The sequence below is a fragment of the Fusarium falciforme genome, chromosome 3 (genome assembly GCF_026873545.1).
Source record: "Fusarium falciforme chromosome 3, complete sequence".
Classification (NCBI taxonomy): domain Eukaryota; kingdom Fungi; phylum Ascomycota; class Sordariomycetes; order Hypocreales; family Nectriaceae; genus Fusarium; species Fusarium falciforme.
The window spans coordinates 3720463-3738335 of record NC_070546.1 but is presented as its reverse complement, the minus strand read 5'-3'; the positions used below and the strand labels follow the sequence as shown (position 1 = coordinate 3738335).

The window sequence follows — 17873 nt, the reverse complement described above, 5'->3', positions numbered from 1 at the left end:
CAATTCGCTGAGCAAACCATGCTCAAACGTGGGCACGACCAGTAAAGCGCGATCGCGTGTCGCGGTGCTTCCACCAATATCCAAGGGCGGCCAGAGTCGCAATGAACCACAGTAGGGCGCTGGTCAAGTCAACCCACACAGCGTTCTTCATGCGCTGGACGTCGCTATCGCCCTCGGCATCCTCATTGATGTACATCTGCACGCGTGTCACACTCGAGTCAGCCGATGATCCATTAAATGCCGCCGTTGATCGTCGGCACTAAGCACATGAGAGAGAGGCATACCTTTCCAAAGACGCCAAAGAGGGCGATCCAGAGGATGAAGAGGATAAAGTCCCATATCGCAACGACAACTCCCGCAATACGTAGGATGAAGGGGACAAAGTAGACAACACATGTGACCGCTGAGATACTACCGACGACCACGGCGTAGACCTACTCTAGTCAGCGATTTGCGCCTAGGCGTACAGCCTGCAGCCAACCGAGGTTCACTCACCCATTTCGAGTCTGAGTATTTGTGTTGTTGGTTGGCGCGATGGAGGTCGGTGCCGTATAGACCACAGGTGGTCAGGGCGAGCGCGAAGCAGCACAGATGAAGGGCCGAAAAAAGCACATAGCTTACAGCCAAGTCCTTGATGCCCATTGCTATGCTGTGTTTTCCTTGGCCGTGTTATTATAAGTGGGGTTTGTGTGCACGACAGAGGAGAAGCTCGTTGTCAAGAGGAGGAGGCTATCTTCGGGTCGCAGCGGGGCAGCGATTCACGGAAGGTGGGTTGTAGGAGCGTCAAACTGGCGGTGATGGTGTCAGGTCGGATCAGGTCAGTGGTCTTAAGGAAGCTTGTGAAGGCGCGCCACTGTGAGCTTCAAGATCGCGACTGAACAAAAGATGCGTGGGAGCAGCTCGTACCTTGGCAATCTCGAGTGTCAATTAATACGTAGGTAGAGAGAATCTATGGAGTCATTCTGGGCGACTAGGGCAGCCAGGCCATCTAAATCAACAAAGTTGTGACGGTCCTTGGAAATTGTTGTGAATCAACAGCTGAGAACGATGACGTAGGGGTGGAGCAAGCTTGTTTTAGCCAGACGAATGGCCCCTGACCCCCAGGCAACCTTGATTTTGAAGCTGGACCGGGTTATTCTATTTCCGCTCCATCTCATCCCTTCATCACCCGCCCCGCTGCCATGACAGCATTGGCTCAATGAAAGCGCCAAAACTCTCGGTAAACTCGCCCTTCCAGGCTTCAACCCTCTGACCCGTCATGTCGTTTCCACACAGGTCTCCTCGCCGGAACACAACGACTTTTTTGCATCGCCCCGAGGCTGTCCGCTGGTCAATTTCAGCACTAACATAATACCTAAATTAGCGAAAGAATCCAGAGGTAATCGTTGACCTTACATCTTAATGTTTTGAGGTGAAAGCGCGTTTCGGAAATCATGGTTCTTGAGCCATTCCTTGTCTTTGTGCCTCACATGCACTTCACCAACCCAACTTCGTGAGTGGAGTGATTTCTCCGCCAAAGGCTCTGGCGTGGAGAATGCCAAGAGACGTATATAGCGGCCGTCCGACTGGGAAATTTCCTTCCTATGATCGAACCTGTCATATTGTGACTTCTAGTTGGCTGTATTCCAGCAGATTTCTTTATCTTGGAGCCGAGCTGGCAAATCCTTGACAAGAATTCTAAGATCGCAGATGGTCTGATGGTCGTAATCACTGTGGACTCTGATTGTGAGTGCCCATGCCCAGTGCTTGGTCCAGTCTCGGCCAGGATGAATCGCATGCTCCATTTCTCCGGGATGAAGCGAAGCAATCTTCTTCCATGATGCTCCCGCTCCGAAGAGTTGACCATAGTCTCTTTGAAAGCGAGGCTCATACGGCCACACTCCCAATAATCCTGGATTCCGGTCCTTCTTGGAGCGAGGCTGCTCTGACCAGTCGACCCAGTAGTTCCATTGTTTGCCAGAAATAAGCGGCGGGCCGCTTGCAACTGTGTCGACAGAATTCGAGGGGCTGATCTTCTCGCCCGCGCTTAGAGGGTTATCGCGGTAGGGTGGAGGGTCATCTTGGGACTTCTCAGAGGGTGTTGGGTTATGTCTGAACCACTTCATTTTTCCTGACTGTCAGTTGACAAAGGACATGACTGGTTCAACAGCTATAAGGGAATTTTATGATTGACTTGAAACTTTAAAATGAAGCCAGATTTCGACTGCAAAGCATTCATTTTGATGATGCACACAAGTCGCGGAGTTGATGCGAGATGAAACTTAGACTGAGCCCGTCGCCGACCGTAGTAACTGAATGAAACGACATGATGACATGAATGTCAGATGAGTACATGAGGCGCGAATATGCTGTGATTACCCTTATCCAAAGAACCCGGGCACTTTTGTACACACGCGAATCGAGATGGTCGTCAATTTAGAGATCCATGGATCAGCCTTGGTGGTGTAGAGGCCAAGACACCACGGCCCACACAGCAACCTCTCAGTTCTGTAAAGAAAGCTTCTAGAAAATGTGCAGCCCTCAAAGTGAAGCAAAGTGCTTTGTTTCAGTGGGACACCGCTCGCAGTTCTGCAACTCCTGTCCTCTCGTTTCCCAGCTGCCTGGATGGTCAGGGATTCACGCCGAGCACCGCCACACAGCATCTCATGTCAGCTGTCCATGCGGCTCTGCGGAGGGGGAAGGTCACGGGGCAAAGCAACACCTTTGTGGCTACCGACTCAATTTCAAGGAATCTGGTCTAAAACAGGGCTTGTGATGAACCTTTCAAAGTTACTTTCACAAGGCTCACCGGCTCATCAGCCGTGAAAGCACAAGTGTGCCCAGTCTGAGCGCTAAACACGACGTCAGCAGTCTAGGCTGCTGTCAACTAACACTAGCTCGACTCCACATAGAGCCGTTGCCTTTTGTTGACGCCGTGAGGCCCAGCGCCGAACAAGAGAAGCTAGCTGGTGTGCTTTCATAAAAACAGAGGCTTAGCAGTTGTGCCTTGTAGTCATTGTGCAAGGCTTTCTGTTGTTCGGGATATCACCTGTGATTGTGCGCAAATTGAAGTGGGCTTTCCCACCTCTGTGGATATTGGCCTCTTGGACAACTGGGATCGAGATGGCGATAGGAGGCACTGTGAGTGCCTGGGAGGCTGATATGGCTGCGCTCACCGAGAGGCACCGCCGGGGCATTTCAATTGTGATACTTTCACTTGGAAATCCCGACGCCTCACAATGCCGTGTACAATGTCGAGGCCTCTTGGATCTACTATATATCTATGGACGTCTGGCCTGGGACTTTAAGAAAGACACAAACAAGCAAGCTCGATAGCAAAGACACTCTTCAGTATCAACGCAATAACCTCCAACAACATCATCTTCACCCTCACATTCTTCTTCTTCTTCAAAATGGCTTACACCAACTGGTATGTTTCTTAGATAGCGCTTTGCTTCAGCTCCTGACCTTCAACAGCAACGACTGCAACTCTACCGAGAGCCACCGTCGACCTGTCAACTTGGCCAACCAGCCGCGATTATGGAAATGCGTGAGTCTGACCAAGAATCTCCATTCTTTTGACATCGAGAAGCTGACCATGACTTAGTGCAACTGCAGCCTGGGATGGTTTAGCATCGCGAATGACGCCGCTTGCCCTGGATGTTTTGTTCGACGCTGTGGCAGCTGCACCTACGCTGCATCCTGATGAGCGAACCACCGGAAACCGATCTATAAGATCTGCCTGTCCTTACCGAAGGGGGAACAACCCCATTTCTTTTATCTAGACTGCATTGGATTTGAGGAGGGTTAGATGTTATGGGAGCGCTCGCTTAGCATGCATTGCATTATTGTTTAACGTCACTAGAGCTGGTACTCACGTGCGGGATAGATAAAATACATTCTTTCTTGTAGTTGCCTCGACCTTTGCCACTTCAGCCCTATTGCTCTTACTATTGTCAAGTGTCAGCACCAGCTGCCTGTGGCCAACATGGTATCGGAGCAGCTCTTACATTAGGGCCAAGGTAACTAACCCGATAGAGTCTTGACTTTCCATTCCTCTCATCTACATCATACATAGAATAAGTTACGCTCTTGAACGTAGCTTTCCATAACAAGGATCCCCCTCGGGTTCTCTTCCCATGCCGAGGCATGAGTGGTGATGCCCCACTCTTCCGACCGCAACTTGACATCCACATCCATCATCACGGCCTGTAACACATGAGACCATAAAAAATATCTCGGGATCTAAACTGATATAGCTACATATCGTCTAGTTTCCTCTTATCCATAAGCCCATCCCAGCCATGTCCGATCTCGGCCCCCCTTTCCACCACATCCCCGGTCTCCCCAACTTCCGGGACCTCGGAGGTCATCCGATCCCCATCGCCTCCCGGCCGGGCTACATCATCAGGCCCGGCGTCGTCTTCCGCTCCGCTGATCCATCCGGCGTCACCGACGAGGGCGTCTCCCATCTCCAGGACCTCAAGATCTCGCACGTCTACGATCTCCGCTCTAAGCCAGAGATTGAGCGCTACTCCTCGGCAATTCGGGAGTGGCCCGGTGCTGAGCGCGTCTTCGTCCCCGTCTTTATGGACGAGGACTACAGCCCGGAGGCTATCGCCCTGCGCTATCAGAACTACACCGCCGAGGGACACGAGGGATTCACTGAAGCTTATCGGTCCATCTGGGAGTCGGGCATCGGACCTATCAAGACGATCCTCTCTCACCTAGCCAAGCCGGACCCCTCTCCGTTACTCGTCCACTGCACGGCGGGTAAAGACAGAACAGGCGTCGTCTGCGCCTTTGTCTTGTCCATTTGCGGCGTTGATGACGAGACCATCGCCCGCGAGTATAGTCTCACGGAGGCCGGACTAGGCGACTTCAGGGAACAGCTCCTCAACGCGGTGATGAAGAGCCCCGAGCTCCAGGGAAACCCCGAAGGTGCGAAGCGCATGCTTGGTGCGAAGCCAGAGAACATGCTTGGGGCTCTGAAGGCGATGCGCGAACAGCATGGCTCCGTAGAACAATATGTCGTTGAGAAATGTGGCCTCTCGCAGGAGGAGGTTGAGCAGATTAGGAAGAACTTGATCGTGCCGAGCACGAGTACATGAGAGGCACGCAAAAGGAGAAGGGGAAGAAAATCGAGGTCAGTCGTTAGCATAAATAGAATATCGTGCTCTCATAGCACATCATCCATGTCTAATTAGTTCATGACTTTATACATGGCGTCGGTATTCTTATAGTACAGTTGCGCCGCTGGCCAAGCAAAGCGATCCCCATGTCCCATCCCACCACATACGACATACATAGTAATACATTTCAAGGAACAGATGTGGGAATCTTGACCAATCCGCGCTTGCGGTCCTCGTGCGGCGCACCGTACCGCCAGCCGGTTCCTCTCCTCGACCGGCCGTCACGTCCAACATCGTCGACGTTGATCTCCTTAAACCGGAACTCGTACCGGTCAGTCTTTATCCTCCTCGTCCGCGACTCCTCACGCTGGCGCTGCTGCATAATCTTCTGGGCAACCTTGTCCTCCTCTGCCTGTGTGGCCTCCTGGAACTTCTTCAGGCTCTCCGCACGGTCAGCACCCTTGAACACTTCCCGCTCCATGTCAATCAGCTCAGGCTGAGGCGATCGCTTGTCAGCAGAGAGCATCTTGTCGTGGAAGGCCTTTGCGGCGTCTTCTCGGGTAAAGTGTCGGGATTCGGAAACGGGTTGGAAGAGTTGTTGCATGGTGAGGTTGTGGACGTGGATCTCGTTAATGGGTTCGTGAGGCTCGTTCTCCTCGCCTTCTCGGAAGGATGTCTTGGGGAGCATCTTCATGACAGCCTTGGCGTAGGGAGTAGCTAGCTCCTTGCCCTTTTGAGTGAGTTAGCTTGGTGCCAAAACAAGTAGTGCGATACAAGCGAAATATTGGTGTTGCTATCAGGATATACAAGTGTCTAACCATGGGAATGTCTTCAAGACTAATCGAAAAATTTTGTGTAGTCTCATCACAGCAAGCAAAACGAAATCAGAAAAAAAAGTACTCACTTCTGTCACCCATTGCTTCTCCACCTCCTTCAACCGTACCACGGCAGCAACTCTCCTCACGTCGACGTGCATCTCAGCAGACACAGCCTTGAGCGACTCTCCTCGACGCACCACCTTGTCGTAGATGAGTTCTCGGGTCTGATCGTCCAACACAGGCTGACTTCGGAAGAGAGGGTTGAGGGGAAAAGGCTGGTCTTGGTAGGGACCGAGATAGTTGGGAGAGCCATTGGATTCCGCCAGGTTCCTGCCGTTGCTCGAGTTGAGCCACTCAAACATCATCATGCGGCCCTTGCTCATCTTCTCGCGGCATGGTGTCGTCGAAAAGGTCCGGACAAATGGCGCGGCGTTCCTCGAGGAGAGAGAGGCAGCGGCATCGAGGCCAGCCAGCGACACCGACGCGCCGCATACTCTGGGAGGCATGACTATAGCGGCTTCGAGAAGTCTCTGGCCACGAGCTGCATTACATGCGACCCGGAACCAATTGATTAGAATTGGCTGGGTGGAAGTTCAGAGAAGCTGGTTTGATTGAGGTTGGGGTGTGCATTGTCGAGTAGCAGCAATTTTTCAGGTCTACGGAATTACTAATATCCGAATCACCAGCCCCCAGCCCAGCGTGCCATGGACCCACCCAGTTGAGAGGGAAGCTCTATCAAACTTGAATTGAGTATTTCAGGCAATGTCGTGTCTCAACGACAATCCTCCATTGTTCAACATTGACCAAGTTATCTCACGGCTTCCAACTTCACTGTATCAAGTTTAATGCTTAATAAAAAGTATTGACATTGAAAGAAATTGGTATTCGTGTGTATCTGTTACCTGAGCCGTCATGCAAGCGCCAACCATTACCACAACTCCCGGTTATCCAATCCTGACAACCACATAATGCCAGACATTAATCCAGACAAATCAAGGCTAAGCAAGTCATCCAGAAGAACATCTATCCAACCAGCGTATTAGCGTTAGGTGTATATGCCTCGGTTTCTGTCCCTGTTCAGCGTATTTACTCAGGTGCTTGATAACGATCAAGCGGAAGGCCATCAGCTCGCCTTAGAGCTCGACAGCCGATTCTTTTTCGACTTGGCCTTGGCTGCTACTGCTGCCGCCTTCTTGGCGGCTTCGTCCTTCTCGGCTTCTTGAGAAAGCTCCTTCCACTTGCGCCAACCATCGAAGTCGATCAAGGCTTGCATGCAACCCCATTCCATGACTTTCCTCTCAAGCCAAACGAAATTAACAGGCTACCGATCAATCAGTAAGAGAGCCGATGTATAAAGAGTGTACTGGAGCATACCTTGGTCAAGAAGTCGTTGCAACCGGCCGCCAAAGCCTCATGTCTGTCGCTTTGAAGGGAGCTAGCAGTCAAAGCTACAATAATGACGGGGCTCTTGAAAAGAGTCGTGTTTTCGAGTCGATCCTGATCTTTGAGCTCGTCGGGATTCTCTTCGGGGACGCTACTACTGTTAGGAGTAGAAGAGAACACGCCGATCGAGTTGACTCGCTCCAATCGTCGAATTTCCCGAGTCGCATCCAGGCCGTTCATGACAGGGAGTTGAATATCCATCAGAACCAGATGGAATCCGCCGCTTCTCCACTTCTTGACAGCGTCTCGCCCATTCATGGCCGATGACCACCTCACCTTCAGCCGCTTGACAAAGGCCTCCAGAAGCTTCAGGTTGATTGGGTTGTCTTCGACAATGAGAACATTGATAGGAGGTACCCCGCCATTGAGCATACCCGGAGGTAGGTTCGGATGCTCGGCCTTCTTGCTCTTCTTAGGACGGCTATTCGGAAGTCGAGGTGACGAGATCGCGGGCGGAGGGGTTGCGGAACGGACCGGCGTTGGCTCGGGAGCTGGTGGTGTCGGTAGAGGAGGGGCGGCTGGAGGCATGCCAGGGGCATCTGACGAGTTTGAATGAGTTCGTGAGTGCGGTAGTCTCGGGTTAAAATGTTGCGTACCATGATTTGCGTGATTCACGGTGGCAGCGGCGGCCAATGACGTGGACGAGCCATTAGCTAGAATTGTCGGGGACGATGTGTGAGTTCGGACTCCTCTTGGGCGCTGAGGTGGATATCCGCGTCTAGTACCTCCAGGGGATGGAATGGGAGGGATGTGGCCGGTACCAAGCACAGCGATAGAGTGCGGTGCTTGCGTATTAGATTGCGACTGGGTAGGCGCTGGAGGATGTGGTGAAGATACGGCACCCGCATGGGCGCCAACAATGGGGAAGTATCCCTCACTGGTCTCCGTAGGCCGACCATCTTCACTATAATAGATATTCCCAATATAAGCAGGCCCAGCAGGGCGAGGCGAGGCCTTGGGTTGGCGCCGGGGAATGTCAATGATCAGTGCCTCTTCGACGCTCTGGCCGCCAGGATAGTATGCATCAAGTGTTCGGCCCATGGGCTCCTCAGGGCTGAGGAATCGTTCTTGGTGTTGGTCTCGAGGACAGATGCGAATGTTCAGATCGGGAGAATCAAAGGTCCGTCCGAGCGAGTTTGCATATTTTCGTAGAATCATGTCGCGAACATCGTCGACGAGATCGTCCTCGTTGACGGTAACGAGCGTGGCCGAGGCATTAGGCCGCTTGACCCAGATCTTGCGGGTCACCATGTTGGCGTCAATAGGTATGAGCGTGGAATTGTCACCGACCAGCTCATTCGTCGAAGGCTGGTTATGAAGGAGTGTCTTGATCAAGGTCGTTTGGCGGTTGGACAGCAAGCTCTGTCGTCGCGGCGGCGGGGCAGGCCGTGGTGCTGGCGAACCCGGTGTCGACGGAGCCGCGGTCGGGGGGAGCCCAGGGGACAGGGCAAAAGTCGAAGGTAGCGCCGGCGTCAGGGGCGCAAAGGCGGCGGACTTGGGAGAGGAGGGTGCGGCGGCTTGATCGGGACTCAACGGCTCGTCGTCATGGTGTCGGGCAGCTTCAGCACCAGTGTCCAAGTCAAGGTCAGGGACCGACCTTGAGGGGGCCGTTGGAGACACTGGTGACGCGGAGGTTGCGTCTTCGTGGATGCGGCCGAGGTTCGAGCTGGCCTGACGCGGTCGAGATGGCGACGATGAGGGCGACGAGGAATCTAATGGCTTGAACGAAGGAGAAGTCAAGCGCGGTGGACGAGGTTGCGGTGGATGTAAGGAGCCTTGCAGATCGTTTCTCGGCAGAGGCTGGTCACTGGAGCTAGCGACGGTTGTAAGCGGCAAGCCGCCGAGGCTCTGGTGGTCTTCAGGCGAGGCCGGTTGTTTCGGCACTGAACTGGTCGCTGTGTCTGGCGCTGTGGAATGGTCAAGAGCCGGTGGAACCGCCGACTCCGAGGAGCTGTCCGCAGCCGCGATTGAGTTTGCTATATCTGAACTTTTTGGGCAAACCTCAACCTCTTCACTCTCATCTTGTTGTTGGGAGCCATCGGGCGTTGATGTCATTCCACGCCTTGTGCTCGCGGTACCTCGAGAATGGCTGACGGCCCGGCGAGAGGAGCGGTCCCCTTCAGCGCCAGACCCCTGGCGAGCTCGATCCCGATCCCAGAAGGGGCGGCTGCCGAGCGACGATGTTGTGTCGGTGAAGCTCTGAGCTGACGATGCCAGCGAGCCAGCAGTCGAATGCCTTCGCTTTGTGAACTTGGCTCTGAGGCGCGAGGCAATGTCGGTAGCCCCCATCAGGACGGCATGGGCCTGCTGAGCTGGCAGGACACGGCCGAGGCGTGGAGCTGGAGCTGGAGCTGGAGCTCCAGGTGGGATGGCAGGGCGGGTGAGACAAGGAAGAGGGGATACCAATTGCTCACAGATGACGAGAGATCCGCTCGAAAGGAAAGGCGTGCGAAAACCGGAACACAAGAAAGAAAAGATGAAAAGAATGAAGGCCGCAGGGTGCGTGGCCAGCCGGTCAGTAGCTTCGCAACATCGACGATGACCAAGGTCCCTCGGACAGGGTATCAGAAATGAGGCTGATGTCACATATGATGATTAAGGAGAGAAATAGACGGTAAGCAAAAAAGGAGTCCAGAAACCGGAATGAGGGAGAAGCAAGAAGATGGCGATGATGATATGGAAAAAAAGAAGATGAGGAGGGGGAAATACGGCGTCGCCCAAAATTTGGTCACCGTGATGCTCCCCTCGTCCAGCTTGGGCTGTCGAACATCGATAGCCCACGATTGCGCACGCATGCTTCTGGTGTGGTAATTTAAAGCCGAGCCAGCGCGGCCCTGGAGCTGTACAATGCACAGCTCATTGCATCCATCCAAGGCTATTCCGCCCATTCAACGCCCTCCCGAGCGTCTCCATCCGACAGGGGTCATCCAAGTTGGGTCGTCGACGTGCTCTTCTGTCGCCTCACCCGGACTGTCAAAGATGATCAATCAAGCCCCAATCCCTCACAACGGAACCCCGGCGATCCGGTTCTTTGGGTCTTTAAGCCCCGTTTCGATCGGATTGGGATGTGTTTGATCCTGTCTGTTCGGCTGAGGCTTCTGAAGAATCCACCTTTACGCTGTCACATCTCACATGCGCTGCGGCGCGCCTCTTCACATGCCACCGCGTCTACCGCCTGCGCGTTTGTTGTGTGTTGTTTGCCTGGATTTCATGTCAGTGTTGTTGCCCCAATGCGGGCGAAAGTGATAGGTTTTGGCAAGGTGTGAGCATCCTTTCTGGCACCATGCATGCTGGCACTCGTTCGGGCATCCATAGGAGAGGCACCTGATGCTGCTAGCGGTTAATCAAGTTGAAGTCGATGTCAACATTGGTAGTGGCAAAGGAAGAGATCATCAAGTAATATTGAAACATGATGAGTGACGAAATCAAGCTTTGGCGGGGGATCTCCACTGTGCAGACACTGGCTCACAAAAAAGAACACCCATTCTAGCCAGCTGACATAAATATTAGATGATTTATGATTAGGCTTATGAGAAGAGCGTGCCTATAATTATGTCAGCTTATGAAGTAGCCCTTAACTTTTTTGTACACTCAACATGTCCAATTATCAATCACCAGAGGCTATGATATCCAACTCTCACCCTTCATCAATCGTTTCAGTCCACGCTCATTAATCCTTTCAAAATGGCACCGATTCTTCATCCTATACTGCCTCAAAGTGAGGAGACGCTCGACAAGCCAATTCCCCGTGGACCCAAATCGCCAAGGCGGCTTGCGCAAATCCAGGCGCAGAATCGGCGGCGTGAGCATTTGGCACGACACCCATCCTACTTTGAGAGTATAGAGCATGAACTAGCAGGTATTTCATTCAATCTACCTCGTCGGACTTGAAAGCTGACCTGCGACTAGATCCCGTTCTCTATGAACGCCTGGTGAAGCGGTTTCAGACAGCCTCGGAACGTGAAGCTGAGGGCAAGGTGAAGGGCTATGGCAGGACCCTTGAGGCTGACCTACAACGAGGAGAGTCCAAGCTCTCCAAGTTGAAAGAGTCAAATGGATCAGGGCGCACGCCGAACGGCATAGAGAACTCTGACGGCGACCTCGAACACCCGTGGGAAAAGCCAGCGACCGACAAGGCTCATGGTCTGCAGTTGTGGCATGCATTTCTGGAAGAGCGATTCGTCCACGGTCTCGACGAAGACATTGATTATCGTCCCATCGATGGGGATGAAGACCTTGATACTATGATCAGGCAGGATGCCCAAGACGCCTGGTTCGATGATGAAGAGCCGAGCTGGGTTGACGATGAGGCTTCGGGGACAGACCAACAACCAAGACGGGGCGAGACGGGCATCCAAGACTTCTAGATCCATGAGAGGCCGAATTACAGCATCGAAGAGGGATACAAGGCTCTGCGCGCTCTGTGGCTTGCCCTGCAGGGCAAAAAGGCGTTTCATCGTCGCACATTAATGCCTCGTGGAGCAGGTTTGAACGAACCATCTTGCCGCCTACCAGCCGGCTCATTGAAAGTTTCAAAAGCATGACGAGCCTCAAGGCTTTCGTCTACACCATCACACAAAACCGTCACATGGGACAAGCATACCTCAAGTCCAAGGCTGGCCATCATGGATGTCACCAGATGTCACAGCCGACAATGCTATTTACCCTGGAGAAATACCGGCATCGAGGTCTTGTGAGTCTTGGCCTCCCCACCGCCACGGCTGTCTTGTCAAAAAGTCGTCTTTCATCGAACGGATATGGCATGAACCGCCCACTCGGGTTTCATAGCTCCAACGCGGTGTCGTCGCCGAATCTCGACTCCGCGCCGTGAACCCCGCCCGCCGGATTACCGAGCCGGCATCCCGACCACATGAACCCACCTTGAAAGGTCCAAAGACAATTTGCCTGCACTACTATTAGGCGGCTGAGAGGAAGAAGCGGGTAAATTGGGGGGTACCTCTGGATAAATTGCATGATTTGTCTGGGGTAGAGCTTCACATGGACCTTGCAAGTATACGCGGGGTCTCACATCATATATTGAGCCACTTCCCAAGCTTCACATCGCACGACTTATATCCAAACACATCAAACTCTTGTTTATACACGCCTTCTTCTGAAACTTGCCAATATGGCGCCCCTCATTACAAACATTTATACCGCCGACCCCTCGGCCCACGTCTTCAATGGCAGGGTTTACATCTATCCCTCGCACGACCGCGAGACAGACATCAAGTTCAACGACAATGGCGACCAGTACGACATGGCCGACTACCACGTCTTTAGTACTGACAGCCTCTCACCCCCCGGCGAGGTCACCGACCACGGTGTGGTCTTGAAGATGGAGGACGTTCCCTGGGTCTCCAAGCAGCTCTGGGCCCCCGACGCCGCCGAGAAGAACGGCAAGTATTACCTGTACTTCCCTGCCAGGGACAAGGAGGGCATCTTTCGTCTCGGCGTTGCGGTCGGGGATAAGCCAGAGGGCCCGTTCACGCCGGATCCTGAGCCTATCAAGGGGAGTTACAGCATCGACCCAGCGTCCTTCGTCGACGATGACGGTCAGGCGTACCTCTACTTTGGCGGTCTCTGGGGCGGACAGCTCCAGTGCTACCAAAAGGGCAACGACATCTTTGACCCAGAATGGCAGGGCCCCAAGGAAGTCAGCGGTGAAGGGGTGGTCGCCCAGGGACCAAGGGTCGGCAAGCTCACCGAAGACATGCATCAGTTCGAAGGCGAGGTTCAAGAGATTACCATCCTCGCACCAGAGACGGGTAAGCCGATCCTAGGCGACGACCACGATCGTCGCTTCTTTGAGGCTGCGTGGGTGCACAAGAGAGGTGACACTTACTACTTCTCCTACTCTACCGGTGACACCCACTTCCTCTGCTTCGCCACGGGCAAGTCTCCCCTTGGACCATTCACCTACGGCGGGCGTATCTTGGAACCTGTTCTGGGATGGACGACGCACCATTCCATTGTTGAGTTCAAGGGCAAGACGTATTTGTTTCATCACGACTGTGAACTGAGCAAGGGCGTGGATCACCTTCGGTCTGTCAAGGTGAAGGAGATCTTTTATGATGATGAGGGCAAGATAATTACCACGACGGCGGATTAAGTCAGTATTTAGACACGTTGTTTATGAGAGAAGATGTGTAGTCAATGCGATAAAATGTAACGATTCATTCCTATTTTAACCCCGTCATCCTACTCGTTATAAATTATCCATAAACCAACACTACTGTACATCTACGGCTAAAGCTAAAACTCTAACCATCATAACTATACTCCCCTGGGTATCAGTCATCAACGTTACTCTGCAATTCCGAGGCGAAGCTTGTTCAAAGCCTCCTCATACTTGGCCGGGTTGTGATCAACCAACATGCTCGTCCCAAACCTCATCTCCCTGAATCGCGCCTCGACGTCCTTGACGTACTTGAGCACAATCCGCTGCGCCGGCTTGCCGATGTTGTCTTCCTCCAAAAGGAGAAAGGCATCGCGTCTCAAAACCCTTTGGCTCTCAATGGTGAACACCTCTCCTGGTGGCACCAGCTTTCGGTTCGTCATGCCTGCTCTCAGGCCTTGCAAGACAGAATACCCCCATCTAGATGTATCCCCTGAGGGAACCGAAGGCAACCCACCATACCACTTGTCTGCTATCCCTGTTTGGAAGGCCTGCCATATTCGCTGACGAATCTCGGCCTTGGCCTGTTGCTGGTCATTCTTGAAAGCAAGTGCAACTGCCTGGAAGTCGTGTAGCGCACCAAGCGACAGATAAGGTACAATGTCGTTTCCATGGACGATAGTAGTAATAAGGCCACGGGTGCGTTTGCGGAGAGAGGCCGACATTGTGCCAGGAGGCCCATATGCGTAAACATGAATCGGGCGTCTCGGTGGCAGAGTAGAGTGGATGGGGAGTAGCCCGTCAGACTTTTGATCACCAACTGATCTGTCTGGAGCATCAGTCGCAGTGACGAAGCCAGTACCAGTGGGGTTTGGTTCCGAGAGCATAACTCCAAGAAGTGCTGTTACAGCGCCTCCCAGCGAGTGCCCACAAAGCACGAGTCCATAATCTGGGAACTCGAGCAATGCCTCCCGAAGGGTAAGCAAAACACGTCTGTCACCTCCGTACAGCAAGCGGCGAGCGGAGGCATGGACACCCTTGTGTACCTTGTGACCTCGTCCACGCCAGGTGAGGACATCGTAATCACAAGTCATGTCAGCCAAGACATCCTCAAACCCCAGGGTTCCACGACAAGCGAGGACGACTGCCTTGGCATCGTGGTCCAACGAGATGTAGTGCACAAGAGGCACGCCTGTCCCGGTTGAGCCGCTCGAGTCTGTTCCACCCTGAGGGTCGACAAACGAGGCCAGGAGGATACTGTGGGTATCCGACTCGGTATGATGAACAAAGTGTCGAACATCTGTGTGAGTGCTATCCCAAGCTCTCAAGAGAGGCATTTCTTTGGATATTCCCATAAACTTCAAGAATGCAGAACCATAAGAAGCAGATGAGAACCGCATGTATCTCGTGATGTTGCGAAGAACATGTGCCTGGGGAAAAGTGCCGTCAACTATGCCATCGCGCCGGAGACCACCAAGCGCATCTGTCGCCGTGTACGCGCTCTTTTGGTAGTAATAAGACAGAACCAAAGATGACTGAGAGTCATTCGAAGCCAAACTATATAGGCTTGGGGCTTTCCGAAGCACACGATGGTGACTGAACTGAGGTGGTTCAAGAAGACCGGCTTGCTGAGAGCTCTTTGCCCAGGAAGAGTCAAACGTAATCCCACTCACGGACACACTGGGCGAATGATTTGAACCTGGGTTGGCTGATTGGATGGAGTATGTGTCTGTTTGAGAGATCATGGAGTCGCGTCGACGCTCGTGGACGGAAACATAACTTGCACGGGAAGAGTTGCGCGGGATCATCTCTGCCTTTTCAATACGCCGCTGCTCTACTGATGAGGGCGGGCTGGTGATTGATTTGATGTTGTTGGGCTTTGTGATAGTCGAGGCTCTTGATCGAGGCCTTGGTTTGCTGTCGTTTGAAGGAGTGTCCTTGTGCCAAATGTTGGAGAGTGATTGACTTCCTTCTCGAAGGACTTGTCTCAGACCACTTTTCTTCTCTGATGTCTGGCTACTACTGGTCGACGAGTCTGATTTTCTCTTGGGCAGAACTTTCCTGGATGTTGCAAGCGTCTCTCGGGAACCGTTGGATTTATTGCGGATGTTAGTTGCACTGATTGGTGCCCGAGGCCTCTTCTGGTTTGCCTCGCGTTGCGAACTGGAGGGTTTCTGGGGTTCTGTTGGCGAAGTTGGTGGTGTGGCAGGAGAATTTGCCCGTGATAGTCTTCCCTTTTCGTCTCGAGTCGCTGCACTGGTTCGAGGCCTAACGGTTGCTTGCGAGGAGCTTCGAGACGATTGCTCATTGAGAGTCTTGGCGACCCTCGAGCATCGTGGCGGGGGAGACTTGGTTCCAGGTGACCTTGTCTTCTTGGCTGGCTTTGGTGGCGGATTTGGGGGCACTTCTTCTTGAGTTCCGTCATCCGGTAACTCGATTACAGGTGGAGAGTTTGGAGGCTCTTCACAGCTCTTGAACGAGGTGTCTCCGGTCCTAGACCTTTCAAGCTTGTAGACGACGCGGTAACTTGAGGCTTCAGCTGGCCCATCTGATAGTTGGCTGAGACGACTACCCCCTTGGGGTCGTGATGCATTGGTCTCGATGATCTCTGCGCCAGGGAGTGTAGGTAGGGGGAAGGGGTTGGGTCCATTGACATCGATCGTGATTGTCTGTGTTGAAGTGACGGAATTCGAAATGGTGACGGAGGTGTCGGCAGGGAGTAGCTTAACCATTTCATCCTTGAGTCGGCACACCACTGCTTCTTCGTCATCGGTCGGGGCTGATTGGGGTACCTCTACCACCTCCCTTCGCAACATGCTAGGACTGTTACCTCGTGAAGGCGGTATCGTGGGCTTTGTGCGGAGAGGGCTTCGAGGGGCACGATCTTGGATATCGATCCTTTCGCCGTCATTCAAGACAACAACATCCCAAATGACCTCTTCACACTCTTGCCGACGCTTGTCCTCATCAACCATCTTCCAGCACCATCGTTGTAGGTATGCCAATGCGCACAAGCCAAGGACAAGGTCCATGACGCCAACGGTCTCTCCTTCAACTCCAATAGAGGTGTCTGTGAACTCGCGTCGGATCAAGGTGATGATGCTGGCAATGGCTCGAGACGAATCAGTAGACCCAAACAATTGATCAAGTGATGACAAGATTAGTTGCGAGACCCCTGAAGCCATGGAAAATGTTGTGCTGGTCAAGTGGAAGCCAGCGCTCGTCCAGAAGACGGCCTGTGACATGGCATGGTGAAGGTTCTCGAGACTTCGTTCAATGATGGACTCGGCTTCAGCAGCAGCCAGATCGCTTCGGGATCGTACAAGGGTTTCTCTTCCAGCACGACCCAGTACGGTTTCGACCATGCTGCGAGCGAGTTCCAGGGAGGATAGGGTAGTGACCTTTGCGGCACCGAGGCCGTAAGAGCCAGCGGTCGAACTGAGTCGAATGGCTAGGCATGTCGAACGCGTCGCGAGACTGACGGCCTGAGCAACCGGCGAGGGCAGCAGAGTGCGGCCCGGCTGCGGTGGAGGTACAGCCTCGGCGTCGGACATGATGCTCTGGCTGTCCATGGTGTTGAGGATCGAGGCTCTTTCGGAGAGAGCATGGAGCGAGAGTGGAAACTGGACTCAAGTAAACGTCGGGGACTATTATTTAGGTCTCAAAAGCTCATTAAAGAGGCTGGCATTCAAGGGTCCGAGTTCTGAAAAGAGAGAGGGCACAGATTCGAGGGGAGGCTTTAGAGAAGCTCCGAAGTAGCCAGGAGAACATTGTAACGACGGTGGCCGCCTTGCCGCACTCAACACCAATGATACGGCTGGAATGTTGATAAGAACGTGGCAAAGGGCGGATGGGCATGGCATGTCGTTGGGAGTGTGGCATGGGCATGGGGATAATAACAAGGGTGCCTGTGAAGAGAGCAAAGCCTCAGACGCGAAGAGATGGCGAGATGTGAAACAAATTTGCATGTGATCGCCAGCGAAAAGGGCGCCATGTCTTTATGCAAAGGCTTAGGTACCTTACAAAGCCTCCTCCTGGAGTAAATTATATGGTTTCTGTCGCACGGCCTTTACTCTTTTCAAAATCATTACATCTCAGCTTCAAGGAGAATTTGGCGTCTGTGAGGCTGTTGCAACGGCCTCGTTAGAGTTTGTTCTGGTCTTGGCTTCATTTGGAGCTATTTCATGTACCCTTTGCATCATCCGGCAATCTCGGGCGTTCCTGGATATCTCAAACACGATAATCTCTTTGCAAGACTGTCCATGCCAGAGAAAAAACATTCGCGACTCAAATTTGTATGGCTTGTTTACTTTGAAAAGACAGATAGGGACAGCTTCCGCATATCATCTCGATGATTGAGATGTTGCGGCAATGGTGAGTGCA

The 17873-nt window shown here is 53.0% G+C and overlaps 8 protein-coding genes across 8 annotated transcripts; 3 read left to right on the top strand and 5 right to left on the bottom strand.

The window, feature by feature from the left end:
• Positions 1-22: 22 nt before the first annotated feature.
• Positions 23-642, bottom strand: NCS54_00442100 (Hypothetical protein; the record flags this gene model as incomplete). Its single annotated transcript, XM_053149959.1, has 3 exons — positions 23-196; positions 285-434; positions 496-642. 3 exons carry the CDS (start codon positions 640-642, stop codon positions 23-25), a joined length of 471 nt encoding a protein of 156 aa, XP_053005934.1.
• Positions 643-1610: 968 nt separating this feature from the next.
• NCS54_00442000 (Hypothetical protein) lies at positions 1611-2105 on the bottom strand (the record flags this gene model as incomplete). Its single annotated transcript, XM_053149958.1, has 1 exon — positions 1611-2105. The coding sequence occupies one exon, from the start codon at positions 2103-2105 to the stop codon at positions 1611-1613; it is 495 nt and encodes a 164-aa protein (XP_053005933.1).
• Positions 2106-4283: 2178 nt separating this feature from the next.
• NCS54_00441900 (TYR-PHOSPHATASE-2 domain-containing protein) lies at positions 4284-5090 on the top strand (the record flags this gene model as incomplete). The annotated part of the gene is made up of 1 exon (XM_053149957.1): positions 4284-5090. The coding sequence occupies one exon, from the start codon at positions 4284-4286 to the stop codon at positions 5088-5090; it is 807 nt and encodes a 268-aa protein (XP_053005932.1).
• A 208-nt stretch (positions 5091-5298) lies between these two features.
• NCS54_00441800 (Hypothetical protein) lies at positions 5299-6435 on the bottom strand (the record flags this gene model as incomplete). The annotated part of the gene is made up of 2 exons (XM_053149956.1): positions 5299-5841; positions 6016-6435. 2 exons carry the CDS (start codon positions 6433-6435, stop codon positions 5299-5301), a joined length of 963 nt encoding a protein of 320 aa, XP_053005931.1.
• Positions 6436-7052: 617 nt separating this feature from the next.
• On the bottom strand, positions 7053-9661 carry NCS54_00441700 (Response regulatory domain-containing protein; the record flags this gene model as incomplete). Its single annotated transcript, XM_053149955.1, has 2 exons — positions 7053-7250; positions 7304-9661. 2 exons carry the CDS (start codon positions 9659-9661, stop codon positions 7053-7055), a joined length of 2556 nt encoding a protein of 851 aa, XP_053005930.1.
• A 1395-nt stretch (positions 9662-11056) lies between these two features.
• Positions 11057-11739, top strand: NCS54_00441600 (Hypothetical protein; the record flags this gene model as incomplete). The annotated part of the gene is made up of 2 exons (XM_053149954.1): positions 11057-11231; positions 11282-11739. 2 exons carry the CDS (start codon positions 11057-11059, stop codon positions 11737-11739), a joined length of 633 nt encoding a protein of 210 aa, XP_053005929.1.
• Positions 11740-12500: 761 nt separating this feature from the next.
• On the top strand, positions 12501-13484 carry NCS54_00441500 (Hypothetical protein; the record flags this gene model as incomplete). Its single annotated transcript, XM_053149953.1, has 1 exon — positions 12501-13484. One exon carries the CDS (start codon positions 12501-12503, stop codon positions 13482-13484), a length of 984 nt encoding a protein of 327 aa, XP_053005928.1.
• Positions 13485-13678: 194 nt separating this feature from the next.
• NCS54_00441400 (Lipase-3 domain-containing protein) lies at positions 13679-17062 on the bottom strand (the record flags this gene model as incomplete). Its single annotated transcript, XM_053149952.1, has 1 exon — positions 13679-17062. The coding sequence occupies one exon, from the start codon at positions 17060-17062 to the stop codon at positions 13679-13681; it is 3384 nt and encodes a 1127-aa protein (XP_053005927.1).
• Between the last annotated feature and the right edge of the window lie 811 nt (positions 17063-17873).